At 40.4% G+C, this 19,839-nt stretch overlaps 1 protein-coding gene across 3 annotated transcripts in view; it reads right to left on the bottom strand.

Moving 5' to 3' along the window:
• The window catches only part of POLR3G (RNA polymerase III subunit G), a 41,953-nt gene that overhangs the window by 21,199 nt on the left and 915 nt on the right, over window positions 1-19,839 (bottom strand). For all 3 annotated transcript variants that reach the window (XM_004613076.3, XM_055122029.1, XM_055122020.1), the window contains exons 2-5: window positions 17,063-17,215; window positions 14,470-14,599; window positions 3,040-3,096; window positions 972-1,022 (exon numbers count right to left, since the gene is read on the bottom strand). In XM_004613076.3, the coding sequence (XP_004613133.2) occupies window positions 972-1,022; window positions 3,040-3,096; window positions 14,470-14,599; window positions 17,063-17,179 (355 nt within the window). In that variant the 5' untranslated portion in view covers window positions 17,180-17,215. The remainder of the gene's footprint in view (window positions 1-971; window positions 1,023-3,039; window positions 3,097-14,469; window positions 14,600-17,062; window positions 17,216-19,839) is intronic.

The raw sequence follows: 19,839 nt of genomic DNA, 5'->3' as shown, positions 1-19,839 counted from the left end.
CAACTTGAAATTTAATTCCACTTCCCCAAAGTGCCCTTTCCTCACCTCTCAGTGCTGACAGTGTGTATCTGCTTAAAGCTTTCACTCCACTGAATGTAAACCTTAAGAAGGCAATGATTAATCCAACACTAGTCACTTATTCCTCCCAGCACTGTGACCAACAATAGTAGATGCTCAATGACTATTTACTCAGTGAAACTATTAACAATAGAAACCTTTACTTCGGTACTTTTTTGTGTGACAAAAACTTTTATCCTACCTTTTTGAAACCTTTGAAAATGTTTTAGTTAAAAGGGCCTGGAATGATAACACAGCAGGTAGGGCGTTTGCCTTGCACGCGGCCGACCCGGGTTTGATTCCCAGCATCCCATATGGTTCCCTGAGCACTGCCAGGTGTGATTCCTGAGTGCAGAGCCAGGAGTGACCCCTGTGCATCAGCCAGGTGTGACCCAAAACTTTAAAAAAAAAAAAAATTTGTAGTTAAAACTTAAAATTTGGGAGCCGGAGACAGTATAAAAGGTAGGGTCTTTGCCTTGCATGTGGCCAAGTCAGGTTTAATCCCCAGCACCCTACATAGTCCCCTGAGCCTGCCAGGAGAGATCCTTGAGCACAGAGTCAGGAGTAAGTCCTGCGCACAGCTGAGTGGACCCCCGTACCCTCCCCAAAATAATGAACCCTTAAATTATATGTATTATAAACACTAAAACATTACAAATATTCTAATGAAAATGTCGATATAATTGAAAAACATTTCCATTACATCAAAATAGCATGATTAAGAAAGGAAAGAAGCAAGTAATCAGAAGCAGACAAAAGGAAAACCAATAAAAAGCCTTATCAAAACCATCAAGATGTCAACCTTATTTTAAGAAAAAGCTTTCAGAACACAGTGCAACCTCAGGTTGACAATTTGATTAAATTAAATCAGCTGCCCTTTCCTTCATGGATTAGCATTACATTTGTCAAAGTACCTTTTTTGAACTGTTTTCTTGGCATCATTTCTCTTGGGAGTCTTCTCCAATCTGTGTGTCCAAAAAGAAAAAAAAAATAGAAAACTTGCAGTTTCATTTAAGAACAGTGACACTGGCTTGAAGTACATATTGACTGGTGTTCATCCTTTTTTCTTTTCTCTCCATTTTTTGGTGGCAAGTGGAGGGGAATTCCAAGTGGTGCTCTTAAGAGTCCTAAGGGCCCTACCTGGCAATTCTTGGTCAATCAGGCTGGTGGTTTAATGCACAGGTATGAGGATGTGGTGCTACTCAGGTCTTGCAGTACCAGGGACTACCTGAGCCACCTCAGCAGTGTTTGGGGGCCATCCCTGATGATGTCCAGGGTACTTGGGGTTGATTCACGATTAAACCCCTGTACTATCTTCCAAGCCCTCCAAATTATCTTTTTTATTTGCACAGATTTAACCTGAGAGTCAAAATATAAGTATGATATTCTCTCCTATTGAAGAAAAAAACATGTTCATTCAAAATAGCTTTGAAATATTGCTATAAAAATCCTTCTGAGAATAGCGGAGAAGCTTCCCAAGCAGGCTTAGATGCCTGTGAATCACACACAACAATACTTGTTCTGGCTCTGTGGGCCTGATGGTTCAGTGCTCAGGTCCAGCCATGCTTGGAACCATAAGGAGTGCTGGGGGCGCCATATGGTGGTGGGGATCAAAGCCAGGATAGCATACAGGCAAGGCATGCCCTTGGCGGTGGTGGTGGAGTCAGATTCCCAGTATCTCTAAAACAGTCCTCTGATAGCAATACACTGATTACATAATCACCTTAATTTTGTTTTTGTTAGGGGGCCAGACCCTGCAGTGCTCGGGTATATTCCTGGCTTTGCACTGAGGAATCACTCCTGGAGGCTCAGGGGACCATATGAGGGCGGGGGATCTAACTGGGGTTGCCCCATGGAAAGCAAGCAAATGCCTTATCCCATAACTATCTCTTCAGCCTCCAAATAATAAAGTCAACTTTAATTACATAAGTTTTCATAAGATAATCATGTAGAAAAAATTGATAGCAAGAAGTCATTCATGACCCCACATTGAATAAAAAGCTTCTAAGAAGTGAATAGATTTGTGAAATTAAATGATGAATTATAATAATTATATAAAAGTTGGGCTGGAGCGATAGTACAGGGGGTAGGGCATTTACCTTGCACGCAGCCGACCTGGGTTCATTCTTCCACCCCTCTCGGAGAGTCCAGCAAGATACCGAAAGTATCTCGCCCACACGGCAGAGCCTGGCAAGCAACTGTGGCATATTTGATATGCCAAAAACAGTAACAACAAGTCTCAAAATGGAGACATTACTGGTGCCCGCTCGAGCAAATCGATGAGCAATGGGATGACATATGATACAAGTGAAGTAATATAAAAGTTAGAAAAGAAAATAGCTAGGTAAAAATAAGTCCCCCCCAAAATAAATATACGTCTGTATCAGATGACTCCTCTAAATTCTCATTTCCTTCTAAATTTTAAGAATATTAAGAAAAATAAAGCAACATAAAACAAAGTTTAAAAGAATGCCTCGGGCCAGAGAGATAGCTGAGCAAGTAAGGTGCTTGACACCTGTGGCTGACCAGGGATCAATCTGTGCCAGGAGTGACCCCTGAGACAGAGCCAGGATTAAGCCCAGAGCACTGGCAGGTGTGGCCCAAACCCCCTCCTAAAAACAAACAAACAAACAAACAAAACTAGATTAGGCTTTTCTTCAGTATCACCAGGACTATGGAAATAGCACTATCAGGGCCACAGATGAAAACTGTGATTGGGGCCAATGAAATCAAAGAAGCCAAATGGGTAAGTCCTTTTTTATAAAGCAAGTTTTTAACAATTTCCACAAAAACACTTCAATTACTTTTTTACTCCAGTATTACAGTGTTAAGATCTTTTCATCTTAAGTTCAACAATTTTATATTACCTGTTAATTTTAAAAAATAAACAACTTTCTTTTGATAAATAGAAATGCATCCTAAAAATGTAGGATAGGACACAGCCTTTATACATTGTTTTAACAATATCAGTTTTATTATTACCTGGTATCCACTCTTCTTTGTAAACCTTCATATATCTTTTACTGTACCTTTCAATATCTAGAAATATAGAAAAGTATTCACTTAACAAATCATGAATAAACCTGCATTCAAACCATTTAAAATAATCAAAATATGTTTCCTGCATTTGATCAAAACAACAATGAGATATCATCTCACACCACAAAGACTGGCCCACATCCAAAAGAACAAAAGCAACTGGTGCTGGCGTGGTTGTGGGGAGAAAGGGACTCTCCTTCACTGCTGGTGGGGATGCCGACTGGTTCAGCCATTTTGGAAAATAATATGGATGATTCTCAAAATATTAGATATTGAGCTCCCACTTGACCCAGCAATACCATTTCTGGGAATATATCCCGGAGAGGCAAAAAAGTACAGTAGAAATAAATGACATCTGCACTCGTATGTTCATTGCAGCATTGTTTATAATAGCCAGAATCTGGAAAAAACCCGAGTGCCCGAGAACAGATGACTGGTTAAAGAAACTTTGGTACATCTACACAATGGAATACTATGCAGCTGTTAGAAAAGATGAAGTCATGAATTTGCATATAAGTGAATCAACATGGAAAGTATCATGTTAAGTTAAATGAGTCAGAAAGAGAGGGACAGACATAGGAAGATTGCACTCATCTATAGAATATAGAGTATCAGAATCAGACACTTAACACCCAAGAATAGTAGAGATAAGGATCAGGAGGATTACTCCACTGCTTGAAAGCCGGCCTCAAATGCTGGGAGAAAAGGCAGCTCAGATAGAGAAGGGAACCCCAAATAAAGGGTGTTTGGAGGACCCATTTGGGTTGAGAGATGCGAGCTAAATGTAGACTATAGATCAAACACAATGGCCACTCAGTGCCTCTATTGCAAACTACAACACCCAAAAGGAAAGAGAGAACAAAAGGGAATGCCCTGCCACAGAGGCGGGGTGGGATGGGGGGAGGGAGGGATACTGGGATCATTGATGGTGGAGAATGGGCACTGGTGGAGGGATGGATACTCGATAATTGTATGACTGAAATGCAAGCACGAAAGTTTGTAAGTATGTAACTGTATCCACAGTGATTCACTAATAAAAAGAATAAAAATGTTTCCTGTATTTATACATAATGTGTTCTTAAATACTGAACCAAGTTCACCAACCATTAAATATTTAATATCTAGGTGACAAGATGAATATGAAGTGCTATGGATAAGCAAATACTAAAACCTGCTGAAGTTTAGTATCAGACAACCTGGCTTTTCTCTGAGAATTTAAAACAATTATTTAAGAACTTTACTAACAGGTGCTTGTAGTTTGTTGACTTTTAAAAAAAAATCAAGTTGTGTCGGATAACATTGGGTTTGTCCTTTTAGTAGGGAACTTAGTTTACCTTAAAGCAATGTCCTTTCTGTGTGGACACAGGAAGACAGTTAATATTATGCTTTGTAACTTGGGAGCTGATTGACTCCAATAATATTTACTCTTGGGCATCTGCTTTCTCAACTCAGTTGCCCTTAGTTCCTAGCACCCCAAAAGCAGGGTCCCGATGAGGGACAGAATGGACCCAAGGCAAGCTGTGAGCTACCCTGGCACTGAAATGGTCCAGACCAAAGCTCCACAATACTCAACTATACGTTGAGAGCATGGTCATAGACAAAAGCTGTCATGATCCAAAAGTAACAATGAGACTAGGACCCTGCTGGGGTTAGGAAGACTAACCTGATCTGAGAACTGTGGTCTAAAAAATATAGTGAGATGTCCTCAGGAAAAACCAAACTTTAAGTTTGATATATTCCTTACTGTGCTCATACAGAATGACATTGCTAGGAATATTAGAAGTAGATTTACTACAGCTAATTAAGTGGATTACTAGCTGAGGAAAGCAACACACCCTTGATGGGATCCCACACTTAAGTGGATCTCCTAGTAATCTGGAGTAATCTCCTTATATGAGATTTTGTTAATCTCCTGGAGAAGTGGTCTTACCCCTCTTTGTTGATTTGTTAATGTTCAACCCACCTTTGTGTCACCACCCTATATGATTGCTATATAAACTAAGACTGTAAGAGAAGTAAGGGGAGAAGACACAGAAGCAGAGCACAAGGGGGAGAAGACACAGAAGCAGAGCACAGATCAAAAGAGAATCAGGTAGTCATTAGAGCCAGAAGGAGGGGAAGAAAGAGCACAAAGCGAGTGAGAATCAGAGTCAGAGTCAGAGTCAGAAGTGAGAACAAATGGGGCTCCAGAGACTGAAGCAGAAGGGCTCCAGAGAGAAAGACCAGAAGAAGAGAGATCAGAAGAGAGCAAAGGAGAGACGACAGAGACAGAGAGAGGTCGGAAGAGACCAAAGGAAAGACTACAGAGACAGAGACAGAGATATAGAGACAGACAGAAGAGAGCACAGCAACACACAGAGAAGCAGAGCACAAGCAGGAGCCATCCCGATCCAGTCCAGTTATAATTTTGTCTCATAGTTATATCAAGTTAACTTGGTACACAAGTGTTAAAATAAAGAAAAAAAATCGGGTCACGTGTCATTTCAGCATTTGGCATAAGACCCTTTCCAAAGATCAACTATATGACAATATCAGTTTGTTTATCCTCAGAGAGATATTATTTACTCACTGACTCTTAAGCCTGAGAAGATTCATTTAATTATTTTTCTCTTAAGTTCTGAAAATTTCCCTATTCAATTAGTTTCACTGTAATCATTAGTGTCCAAGGTTACAGTATGTCTCTGTCTTCATCTTTTGATCTGTCAAATAATTATGAATCACCTCCCTCTATCAATTTTATTCTTTGTCAAAACTGAAAAAAAATATGAATTCTCAAGTATTCTCAAGTGAATTCTTAATGAAAGTCAAAACAAAATCAAAACAATTATAAAGACAAGAGTCTTGCCAGATTCCCTTTATTCCTTCTTAAAAATTAATGAAATAGTTTGGGCAGCAGAATAGGCAAATAAAAGGATGATGCAATATTGATGACCTCGCAATGCAATTTTATAATTTTTCAACTTTTGTTTTTTTGTTTGCTTGTTTTGTTTTTGCTTTTTGGGTCACCCCCGGAGATGCACAGAAGTTACTCTTGGCTTTGCACTCAGGAATTACTCCTGGCAGTGCTCGGGGGACCATATGGGATGCTGGGAATCAAACCCCAGTCAGCTGTGTGCAAGGCAAATGTCCTGCCTGCTATATTATTGCTCCAGCCCCAATTTTTCAACTTTCGAATTTTGTTTCTTTCCCCAGCAGAGTGGGGAGTAAAAACAGTGGTGAACTCTATAAGGTGCAAGAAATATATGTTCACTAAGAGCAGAGGGGATAGGGCGTTCACCTTGCACACGGCCAACCCTGGTGCGATTCCTCCGTCCCTCTCTGAGAGCCCGGCAAGCTACCAAGAGCATCTCGCCCCCACGGCAAAGCCTGGCAAGCTACCCGTAGTGTATTCAATATGCCAAAAATAGTACCAACAAGTCTCACAATGGAGATGTTACTGGTGCCCACTCAAACGAATCGATCAGCAACCGGATGACAGTAATGTAGTGATAAACTTCCATTATCTCACACCACAGAGACTGGCACACATCCAAAAGAACAAATTATTTACAACAGCCAGAATCTAGAAAAAACCTGAGTGCCTGAGAACAGATGACTGGTTAAGGAAACGTTGATACATCTACACAATGGAATACTATGCAGCTTTTTAAAAAGATAAAGCCATGAAATTTGCATATAAGTGGATCAACATGGAGAGTATCATGCTAAATGAAATGAGTCAGAGATAGAGGGATAGACATAGAGTGACTGCACTCATTTGTGGAATATAAAATAACATAATGGGAGACTAACATCCAAGGATAATAGAGAAAAGGGTCAGGAGGATCGCTCCATGGCTTGGAAGCCGGCCTCACATGTTGGGGGAAAAGGCAGCTCAGATAGAGAAGGGATCACCAAGTAAAGGATGCTTGGAGGGCCCGCTCAGGATGGGAGATGTGTGCTGAGAGTAGACTATGAATGAACATGATGGCCACTTAGTACCCGTATTGCAAACCATAACACCAAGGGAGAGAGAGAGTAAAAGGGAATATGCCTGCCACAGAGGCGGGGGGGCTTGAAGGGGTGGCAGGAGGGATATTGGGAACGTTGATAATGGAGAATGGGCACTGGTGGAGGGATGGGCACTCTATTATTGTATGACTGAAATGTAATCATGAAAGTTTGTAAGTCTATAACCATACCTCATGGTGATTCATTAAAAAAAAGAAAAAGTACATTTTCCTTGTTCTTGGAAAATTCTATGAAAAAAAATAGTTATTATCAATCACTAAAGATACTAAGAACTACTGTAGATGAAGTTCAAAATTAAAATTGCATATCATGGACCTTGACGGTATTCCTATGATTAATAAACAAATGATATTTATTCAGTAACAGACTTTGTATATGAAGGAAAACATAAAATTTCCACTTCTACTTTCAAAGTTCTGAAAATGTCTAAGCACAGTTACAATCTGAGAACCCCAGTGGTTCAGAAACCTGATTTAAGAACCACTGGAACAGACAATAAGTACTTAAGCAGGGGGCTGGAGAGATAGCAAAGCAGGTAGGACGTTTGCCTTGCCCACGGCTGACCTGGGTTCGATTCCCAGTATTCCATATGGTCCCCTGAGCACCACCAGGGGTAATTCCTGAGTGCAGAGCCAGGAGTGGCCCCTGTGCATTGCCAGGTGTGACCCAAAAAAAGCCAAAAAAAACCAAAAAACAGAAGTACTTAAGCAGCTAAAATTCATAAAAATAATATTCACTGGATCTTTTCTTTATTATCAAAATAGTTTTATTACTGAAAATACAAGTCATTTCTATATTCTGCCTGAAAATATTATAAACAAACTTTAAAGATATCACAAATAAAATACATTGATTCTCTGCCCTCAGTTCTTTGTGACAAATCTCAATGCCACTACTCACTTAATTACTAAGGAAATCTTTGGATCTCCTACCATAACTGTTTACCCTTGTCTAGCGTGTACGTGTCTGTATGTGTGCTGTATTGCTAGGGACATGGAATTAAACCCAAGGTCTCAAGTATTTAAGATAAGTTCTGAGCTATATACATTCAAGCCCCATGTTTGTACTAGTTTTTGGTGATATACTTTGTTTCGGGGAGAAGGAGAGTAGCACAGTTTGGGCTACACTGAGCAATGCTCAGGGAGTGACCCTTGGGAAATCGCATGTGGTGCCACAGACTTGTGGGTCAGTTTCCAGTAAAACAAACATCTTAACCCTATGCCATTCTGTAGCCCCATGATTTGCTTCTTTATATTAGTTCAGATGGCTCTTTCTTCTATAGGGTGAGAGAGAAGATTAAGGTAGGTGTATGCATACACTCTCCAGAATAAGATTCCGAGAACTGCATACTTCTGCTTAGGCCTGGCCAGTTTTTAAAATACATGATGTGTGTTACTGACACCCAATGACAGTAAACACAAAGGCCAGGAAGATTCCTCTATTGTTGGAAGCCTGTTTCATGAGCTGGGGGAAAAGGCAGCTGGAATAGAGAAGGGATCACTAAGACAATGATGGCTGAAGGAATAGTCTGAGATGGGAGATGTGTGCTGAAAGTAGATAAAGGACCAAACATGATGACCTCTCAGTGTCTGTACTGCAAACCATAATGCCCAAAAGTAAAGAGAGAGTATGGGGGAAAGAGTCTGCTATGGAGGCAGGGGGAGGGCTGGAAAGGGGAGTATACTGGGAACGTTGGTGGTGGAGAATGTGCACTGGTGGAGGGATGGATGTTTGATCATTGTATGACTGAAACTCAAACACAACAGCTTTGTAGCTGTACCTCACAGTGATTCAATAAAAAAAAAAACATAATGTGCACAATAAATATTCAATATGACCATATATGTACAAACATATTTAAAATACTCTTTTAAATATTTTATGTATATAATAAGTGTAAATATTAATCATATATCACAGTTAAATATGTTATTTAAAAAACTTTGTGTACACATGTATATATTTTCAAAAGCTTTATTTTCAAACAGAGCTCTTTAAAAAACAGTGCACAAGGAAAAGTAAACAAAAAGATTTCAAGAATGTACTTGAAAAATTATAATCAGGAATAAAAGATAACTAACTTTATCCAAGTGTCACTTCCAGAAATGTGTCTATAAGACTCACACAACTACTCAGTGATATAATCACTGTATCACTGTTATTCCATTGCTCATCAATTTGCTCGAGCGGGCACCAGTAATGTCTCCATGGTGAGACTTGTTGTTACTGTTTTTGGCATATCGAATATACCATGGGTAGCTTGCCAACTCTGCCCTTTGGGCGAGATACTCTCAGTAGCCTGCTGGGCTCTCCGAGAGCAGCAGAGAAATTGAACCCGGGTCGGCTGTGTCCAAGACAAACGCCCTACCCACTGTGCTATTCGCTCCAGCACATCATGAGTTATATAAAAAACTTTTAAATTAGACTCACACTTCAATATTAACCACATTTAGTGAAGTGATGTACTCCAATCTTTTTTTTTTTTCCTTTTTGGGTCACACCCGGCAATGCACAGGGGTTACTCTTGGCTTTTGTACTCAGAAATTACTCCTGGTGGTGCTTGGGGGACCAAATGGGATGCTGGGAATCAAACCAGGGTCAAACACCCTACCTGCTGTACTATTGCTCCAGCCTCTGTACCCCAGTCTTGAGGTAAACACTAATTTAAACACTAATTTAAACATTTTTTAAAACACTAATTTACAAAAGATTAAAATATGCCTGAAACTATTTTTCTACTAATATAAGTGAATCTAATCTTACTTTTTAAAATCTTTAAATGAGAACTTTGATTTGATATTTGTACCCGGATTCGATTCTTCCACCCCTCTCGGAGAGCCCGGCAAAGCTACGGAGAGTATCTCGACCTCACGGCAAAGCCTGGCAAGCTACCCATGGCATATTAGGATACGCCAAAAACAGTAACAAGTGACATGGAGATGTTACTGGTGCCTGCTCGAGCAAACTGATGAGCAACGAGATGACAGTGATACAGTGACACTCGGATAAAGCATATAAACCATAATCATTAAAGAAAAATTCAGTATTTTTTCAGGTAAAAATATCTATCAAAACATTATATAAAGTGTGTGTGTGTGTGTGTGTGTGTGTGTGTTTTAAGCATAAGCAGCTATGTTTTTTAAAAAATTAGGACCAAGGAAGTAGAGCGCTTGTTTTGCACATGGCCTTCTGGGGTTCAATCCCTGGCACCCCAAGTTGATCTCTGAGCACCGTTAGGAGTGATCCCAAAGTGTTGAACCAGGAATAAACCCTGAGCAATACTGGATGTGGCCCAAACATTAAAAAAAAAATTAAATGAGCTTGTCTAAAATGTTTCTTGTAAGCCCATGAAATATTACTATGTAAGACTTCCTTTGACTCCTCGCCAATTCTGTCTTTTAGAGAAAGGAAAATGGAATGCATTTTTAATACTAATGGGATAAAATGACACTATATGAATTTCTCATGTTTTAATGATGCTGTTTTCAAAATTCAAGGATGATATTGATTTCTCTAATTTCAAGAGTCAAGGGCAGAAAATTAAAATCAATATAGTTCTACTATGCTCAATACCTACTCAACAATGGGTTCTCTCTCCTCTAAAACCACTTCCTTCTCTCAGTCAGAGATTTTCAGTCTTATCCAACAATGATTTCTTCTCTCTGCCCTTGGCATCATCAATGAATACTTACTTCATATTTTATATTATGTCAGAAACATAAATGGCAAGTAATAATATAGCCAAGTCTTTTAAAATTAAGCAAAGTAGAGAACTTCATAAATATTTATGTAAGCAACAGCAATCACAGCAGCATATTTATGAGCAGGTCCCCACTTCTCGTGCCTCTGGGTATAGCCTTGGTGAACCCCAGAGGACATGAACAGAACTGAATCCTTAGATCCTAATAGTGATCTGGTCAGGTTGGCACAGTTTCCCCAGCAGCGGTCCCCAGACCTGCTAAGCATTGTTTTTGGAAGCACCCAATTTAAAATAATAACTGTAATATTATCCAAGAATACTAAGTATGGACTGGAGCGTACATAGTATAGCACAGCGGGTAGGGCGTTTGCCTTGCACACAGCCGACCCAGGTTCAATTCCTCTGTCCTTCTAGGAGAGCCTGGAAAGCTACTGAGAATATCCCGCCCGCATGGCAGAGCTTGGCAAGCTACGCGTGGCATATTCTATATGGCAAAAACTCCACAATGGAGACGTTACTGGTGCCCGCTCAAGCAAATCAATGAACAATGGGACGACAGTGCCATGGTGTTACTAAGTATATCTGACAAAATGCTAGTGATACGCTTTTGAGTGAACCAGGAAGATACAAGAGCAGAGGAACTCCGAGGATCCTTGTAAGACGTTTCTTTCTCACACCACTACTGTTCCGTACAGTACTGAAAGTGCTTGCCATCACAATCAGGCAAGAAAGAGATATTAGGGCATCCAAATTATAAAAGAAGTCAAATGCTCACTATTTGTGGGTAATAAGTAATTATACTTAGAAAACCTTAGAGACTCTACAAAGATGTTCCTAGAAACAATAGATTTGTCCAAGAAAGTAACAAGCTACAAAAGCAATATGCAGACTCCATAGCTTTTCTGTGTGCAAATAATAAAATAGAAGAGAAATCCCAAAAAAAATCCCATTCATATTTGTGAATCAGAAAACCAGCTTAACAAAAGACATGAAAGATTTACACAAAGAAAGGAATAAATCACTACTAATAGATATAAAAGAGGATGTGGGGCAATGGAAACATGTACCCTCTTCAGAGACTGGAAGACTCAACTGTCAAAATGACAGTTTGGCAAAGCATTATACAGATTCAGTGCAGTTCCTATAAAAATGAATTTTTAAAAAGACACAGATAAAATGCTGTTGAAATGTATGTGGAGTAATAAGACCCCATGAATAGCCAAAGCAATCCTAAAAAAAAGGCTGGAGGGCTTCTCTTTCCCCACCTTCAAAGTGATAATAAGCAAAACAGTGTAGTACTGGAATAAGAAAAAATTCTCAGACCCATGGAATAGAATTGAGAGTACAGAGATAGATCCTCAGGTATAAATACAGTTAACACAAGAGCAAGAAGCATGAAATGAAGCGAGGAAAGACTGGACAACAAATGATGCTGAGAAAACTGGTTAGTTACATGCAAAAGAACCTTAATTGAGACCCCTAAAGTGATGCACAAAAGTCAAATCAAAATAGATTAAAGGGGGCTGGAATGATAGCACAGCCGGTAGGGCATTTGCCTTGCATGTGGCCAACCCGGGTTTGATTAGCAGCATCTCATATGGTCCCCTGAGCACCGCAAGGAGTAACTCCTGAGTACAGAGGCAGGAGTAACCGCTGTGCATTGCTGGGTATGACCAAAAAGAAAAAAAAAAATTAAAGACCTCATATCAGACCTGATAAATTCTATCAAGGAAAATATAAAGCACTCCATGAAACTGAAGCTGGAGGTAGGGATATTCAAGGTTCAATGCCATTCAATACCAAGCAAATGGAAGCAAAGATAAACAAATGGGACTACATCAACTACGAAGCTTTGGCATTGCAAAAAAAATTGCGACCAGAATAAAAAGATGCCCCACAGCCTGGGAGAAAATATTTGCCACCACTCATCTGATAAAGGTTAAACATCTAAAATATGTAAAGGACTCGTAGATCTTTACAAGGAAAAAATAAGCCAACCTCATGAAAATCTAGAGGAAAGAGATGAACAGAAACTCCCTTAAAGAAAACTAAAAGAGGGGCTGGAGTGATAGCACAGTGGGTAGGGCATTTGCCTTACACTTGGCCAACCTGGGTTCGAATCCTCTGAGTGCAGAGCCAGGAGTAACCCCTGTGCATCATCAGGTGTGACCCAAAAAGCAAAAAAAAAAAAAACAAAAAAACAAAAAAAAACCTAAAAGATGGCCAAAGAGTCTATGAAAAAATGCTCTGCATGACTTACGATCTCACAGCAGAGAGACTGGCACACTTCACAAATAATGAAAAGGAAACTGTGTCAGGGTGGATGTTGGGGGAAAAAGGATGCTCACTCACTGCTAGCAGGAAAGTTGACATGTCCAGTCTTTTTGGAAAATAAGATGAACACACCTCAAAAAATTAAAACTGGGCTTCCAAATGATCCAGCAATTCCACTTATTGACATTTACTTCCAAGGGCCCAAAAACTCTACTCAGAAAAGATATATGCATTACTATGCTCATTGCAGCACCATTCATAATAGCCCAAATCTGCAAACCACCCTTGTGTCCAATAACAAATGACTGGATAAAGAAATGATGATACATACACACAACAGACTACTACTTGGCTATGTGATACTAAGCAATTTGCTTTTATATGGATGGATCTGGAGCGTACCATGTCAAGTGAAGTTGGTCAGAAAGAGAGGGGCAGATACAGTATGATCTCTCTCATGTGTAGATGTGATAACAAATGCCCAGTAGCAACAGAAACTGATAAATGGTCTTCAGTAGGAGGGAAGTATGGGGAAAGACGGACAGGTCATGGAACAATGGTGGAGGAAGTGGACACCTTTGGGAAGGGTGTGGTTTTGGACTGTGTTACCCATGCAACCCTATCATGAATAGTAGTGTACACCATGAGGCCTAAAATAAAAATTTAAAAAATAACAACAAAAATAAAATTTTTAAAAAAGTAAATGGGAAAGCCAGAACTTGAACTTATATTAGTTTCAAAAAATTTCATATGTGCTTATATATGCACATTTATGATTATGCATACACAAAGACTGGGTACTCAGGACACTGGGTACTCAGGTAAAGACATTTCCAGATTCAGAGATAATTAAGATACTTTTCAGAATATCACTCTGAATTTATTCATTCATTCTTTATTTCTTGAATACCAGACATTGACAGGCAAAAGGAGACAACAAAATGAATAATAAGAAGCATATAGTATATACATTTAAAGGAAACATGAACTTTACAATAAAATATTAATAGTAACTCTTCAGTTATTAGCAGTATAGGTGATTTTATTCTTTTAGTATATTTTGTTTTTAGAATTTTCACTAAATTCTTGAAACTGCTACTGTAAAAGTTTAATTCTAAAACAAAAAAAACACAAAACAAACCATGTACCACAAAACATAAAAATTTAAAAACCAAGACATTCAAAATGTAAAGTACTTTCTACTGAATCAACATGAATATGCATTTTTCAAAGTGAGTTGACAATTTATGATGAAAGTAAATCATTCAGTATTAAAAAATAATCTATCCTGTGCCAAAAGTTTTGTATAAATTGTATAAAATTTGCATAAATTGTACACACATTGACTATGTATACATAAAGTCACATAATCAGAGTCTACTACCCACCTTGTTTTTCTTCAGGAGTTTCTACAAAATAAGGCATTCTTTTCATTGTTTCTCTCAACTCCTGTTTCAAGGCCAGCATATAATCTTCACCTTCTCCAGTTTTCAGTGGCACTGGTTTATAATCTGTATCCTGTTTTTTATTAGAGACAATGCTTTTATTATTAGATACTAAAAATTTTAATACCTCTTTTGTCTATATTCTAGAAATTGGATTGAAAACTAGGGGTTGTAGCAATAGTACAGTGGATAGGGGACTTCATGCGCATGCAGCTGGCCCAGGTTCAATCCGTGGCATCAGGGATTGATCACTCCCTAGCCCACCAGGAGTTATCGCTGAGTACTGAACCAGGAGTAAGCTGAGTACTGCCACATGTAGTAAAAAAGAAAATAAGGAGGAAAAACTACATTATTTTTCATTTCTTCCATTTTTATTGAGGTACTATAATTTACAACACGACTGATGAGAGCTGAATGCGTAACTCTACTAACACTACATCCGCCACAGAGCACCTGCTTTCCTCCAACGGGCCAACGACTCCTCCCATTTCCTCTCCCACCCTCCACACAGCTCAGTTCTGGAGAACAATGAAAAATTACACTTTATAGGAAGCTTTAGAATCAACTTAAGAGACACTAAGCTTCTATTACCTATTTAAGCTTTATCTCCTAATTTGAATCATTTTAGAGGTATAAAGTATACTTAACTTTCCTACTGGACCTAATTTTCCTCCTTATCACATTAATGATCATAATACTGTTGACTACAATTTGTATTTTAAAAATCAGGATATCAAAATGAAAACACCTGGGGCTGGAGACAGTACAGTAGGTAGGACTATAGCCTTGCACACAGCCAACGTGGGTTTGATCCCTGGGATGCCATATGGTCACCTGACCACTGTCGTAGCACTGCTGTAGCACTGTCATCCAGTTGCTCATAGATTTGCTCGAGCGGGCACCAGTAACATCTCCACTGTGAGACTTGTTCCTGTTTTTGGCATATCAAATATGCCACAGGTAGCTTGCCAGGCTCTGCCATGCAGGCAGGAGTCTCTCGGTAGCTTGCCGGGCTCTCCGAGAGGGACAGTGGAATCGAGAGTAAACTCTGAGTGCAGGGCCAACAGTGAGCTCTAAGCACCTAGGGGTGTGACTCAAAAACAAACATGGAAACAAAAAGAAAAAATGAGAACAAGGAGGTTAACTGAAGTTAATGGGAGATTGTTTTAGTCTCCCATTAACTTCAGTTAATGGATGACAACATTGGTCGTAGTAAACATAAAGCACCACTTGGAAGACAAACCCAGTTCCCCTTCAAAATTGTGGCAGCTATCATTAAGCAAGTAGTTAATATGATTAGGATGCACTCAGTATTCAACATCCATGATCTAATTGAAAGAAATTCCACTATTTCCCCTATTGTAGTGAAAAAAATTGAAGCACAAACAATCTGTAGGCCATATAAAAAGTAAATGGCACTCACAAATAAATCTCATAGAGAGCCACAAGCTGCAGAGATGCCTGGCAAAAACACTTCCAGCTTCAGAGATAATCAGGATACAGTTTCAGAAAATCGTTCTGAACTAATTCACTCATTCTTTATTTCTTGAGTGTCTACTAAAAACTAGATACTAATAGGCAAAAGGAGACGACATAAAGACCTAAAGTTCCTGCTTGCATGGTACTTATATTCCATGGGGAAAAAATCAGTATACAAATGAGATAGCATATCATTTTAGATAATGCAAAATGACATGTAAAACATGAAGCAGAGAAAAGCCTGATGAGAAATACATATAGAAGATGGAGGTGCTGCTCTGTATGTTCCCATGATCACTCAGGGAAGTCACACCTGATCAGAGATCTGGACAAAATTACAAAGCCACCCATGCAGAGACACGGGGAACAGTTGGTTCCAATTAGGGAAACTTGCAGGGGAAAAGGGAACCAGGAGGCTAGAGCAAAGAGGACAGAGAGGGAAAAGATCTGAGAGATATCACAAAGTCACCATCACAGCCTTTAGGCTATTAAAAACATTTGTAGAAAAAATTATGAGGGCCAGAGAAAGAGTACAGAACCTTAGGCACCCCTGGCTTGATCTCCAGCATCATATATGGTCCCCTGAGCACCATCAGGAGCGATCCCTGAGCACAGAGCCAGGTGTTAGCCCCGAGCACCACCAGGTTGAAGGGGCTGGGGAAATAGCTCAAAGGAGTGGGACACATCTGTGGCACATTCAAGGCCCCATATTTAATAGCCAGCACCAAATGTCCTGCCTTAGCACTTCCAGGTGCACCCATGGTTCAGATAGTTTAGGCCTAAACCATTCAGACCCGCTATGCGGTCAAGTATAGCCAGAAGAGACCCCTCAGTCCCCAGCACACCACCAGGGAGGTCACCAACGTGTACATGTTAATATTATACTAATAATAGCAATAGGAGGTACAAGAAATGAAAAAGAAATCTTCTTTAACTTTAATAATACTGAACTGAGCATAATCACATACAAAATTGTACAGTTTGGTTCTTGTATTTTAAGCAGATTTTCTGAACTTTGAAACAAAACATGATGAGAAGTGAGCTGCCAAGTACTTACAGGAAACAGCGGTGGTGGTTTCAGTACTACATCAGGTAACTTTTCACCTCTGCTAAATCCAACTGCCTCGATATTAAAGGTATAGGCAGCACGTCCTCTTCCTCTACTTCCAGCCATCAGGACCAGTTATATGGGGGAAGATGTGAGCAAATCCTGAAAAGAAAAAAAAAATAGACCCAAAAAAATGAATCTAACACTTCAAAACATTCCAGTCCTTCAGAGGGAGTGGCCAATTTCCAATACTTCTGGAAAGCAAAACTTGTGAAGAAATCAACATGTGATAACTGATTCCTAAACGCCTCCATATAATCTGGTTCGGCAGGTGAGGCAATGCGCTAAAGGACTCCAGGCTGACAGGAGGATCTCTGTGAGATAAAGCCCTGAGGAAGGCTCGGTCTGACAGGGTTCGCCACTCTTCTGCGGGTTGTCAGGAGGATCTCAGAGACACAGAGAGTTCAAACAGGGACAAGCCAGGCTGATGCTTTTTCATGAAACATAAAGACTAGCATCACTCATACTTTAAATTTTAAATTATTATCACACAACTTCAATGTCTGAAAGCATTTCGGAGACCTAGTCCAACATCCTCCTTGACTTTTAAATCTTCAGATTTTGATAGAGGACAGCCAGGCAGTGGGCCTGGGTGAGAGGAGGACCCTCTGGAAGTGCTTGGCCTAGATCGCCAGCGGAGGCATCAGGGGACCCGTAGGGTCCCAGGGAGACAAACAACTTGGGCTCTTGCACACACACTAGCTATCTGTTTTACCATACAGCTATCTGGGCCCTGGAACCCTGGGCCCTCATGACCACCCAGGGCCTGTGCTCTACTCCTAACTTACAGCCCTGGCTCCTCTTTCTGTGCTTCGTTGTATTGGGGGGGGGGGGGGGGCCAGACCTGACAGTGCTCAGGGCTTACTCCTGACTCTACCTACACTCAGGGATCACTCAGGGACCATAAACTGTGCCAAGCTTCAAACATGGACCAAGACATGCAAGGCGGGGGCTGGGGTGATAGTACAGCAGGTAGGGTGCTTGCTTTGCTCACAGCCTTCCAGGGTTCAATCCCTCGCACCACATATGGTCCTCGGAGCCCACCAGAAGTGATCCCTGAGCCCAGAAGCAGGAGTAAGCCCTGAACACAGCTGGGTGTGGCCCAAACGAATAAACAAAAAGATCCTCAAGTATTCTTACTTATGGTAACATAAGCTTCTTGGTGGCGCCTGGAAGCAGTTTAGAGGTAACCCTTTAAAAAAAAAAAAAAGAGTATACCAGCTTTCATACTGCTTGATAGAATATCCCTTGAAAATCTAAAACTGCTGGCTCTAAAGCACTGACTACATTTCTCAAGGAACCTTTGGGTGTATAAATTAAAGTCATTAGTACTGCCCCAGGTAGCAAACTCACTGCCAGCTCTTTACGGACACCTTTCTCATTCACACGGCATCCTGGCCTCTCAGCACCTCTTTTTAGTTCGGTGATCATGAGTCAGTTTTCCTATATTGAACGATACCTAGAAAATGCCAGCTAGTGATCAGTACTCTGAAGAAAAAGCAGGAAATGTGGATAGGCGGGTAAGGAAGACCTGCCATATTCTGTAGTATCTGATCACCTAAGAAAAGTGACAGAAAGAGCGTGTGAGGAAATAGGAAAGATATCCAGAGGGCAGTGTGATGCGTGCAGAGGATAAGTGTGACAATCTAGAAATGTATTCACCTTTGCAGCCCTGTCACCAACCAGAGTCAGGCAAGCATCCAATAAGCTCATGGCCCAGTAGTGCTCCCATGCCGGATCAATTCCAGTGCTCCCTGCACCTTAGGCAAAACACACTACTACAGAGAGTAGCTATTTCCCTGCTTAGAAACAGGAGAGGGGGAGGCTGGAAAGACAGCACAGCCCTACAGGCCGGCAACCTGGGTGCAATCCCCAGCACCCCACACGCACCACCAAGAGATCAGAGCCAGGAGTAACCACAAGGCGTGGCCCAAAATCAAAAGAAGAAGAAGAAATAACAGAGGTTCCCCACACCAGCTAAAATGTAACCCTGTAATCTTAAAGCATTTACTTTTTAGTTTTGAGTATAAATATTCATGACAGATAATATTATCCCTAAGATCCTTGAGAATGCAGCTTCTGACTTTTCTCCCCCTTAAACCTAAGTTTTCAGACCACCTAGCTCAAGGACTTGCACAATAGGAATAGCACTGAACACTGGGCAAATGATTCCTAACAAGATCAGTGAAATGTTCAAAAAAGCAGCAATCCCACGGAAGATGTAGAATCTTCGATGGAGGTTTATTAGTAGCTCCCACAATCGGGTTTTCCCAATTACCCATTATAATGCTGTCTCATGGGTCTCTTTATAGTTTTTTCCCGGCTGAGCAGGGAGGTTAGTCAAGTTCTCAAGGGAAAGAAATGGATGTTTCAACAGCTGGGAGGTGCAGGGTGGGGACAGGAACCTGGTGCTAATAATGGGGGTAATTTATAGGGCTGTACTGGTGGGGCCACACCCAGTCACTACTTACCTACAGCTACCTTCACGAGGTATAGCTATTTCCACCTTTCCTAAATAAACACTGCAAGCAACTTTCTTTGCTTTTCTAAGAGTAGCTAGATCTCTGCCTGCAGAGACAGAGGGAAAACAATATTCAAGAAGCGAGGAAAAAAAACTATTTTTAAACTCCCTCCCGATGATATCGGGTAAAATGCCAACACTTGAAGAGTCAGTGCTTAGCAGCAAACCTGCGGCAATGACGCTGCCTGACGTTATCACTCATACA

Source organism: Sorex araneus, chromosome 1 (genome assembly GCF_027595985.1).
Source record: "Sorex araneus isolate mSorAra2 chromosome 1, mSorAra2.pri, whole genome shotgun sequence".
In the NCBI taxonomy this organism is placed as follows: domain Eukaryota; kingdom Metazoa; phylum Chordata; class Mammalia; order Eulipotyphla; family Soricidae; genus Sorex; species Sorex araneus.
The sequence above is the reverse complement of the archived record's forward strand: the minus strand, read 5'-3'. Positions and strand labels throughout refer to the sequence as shown.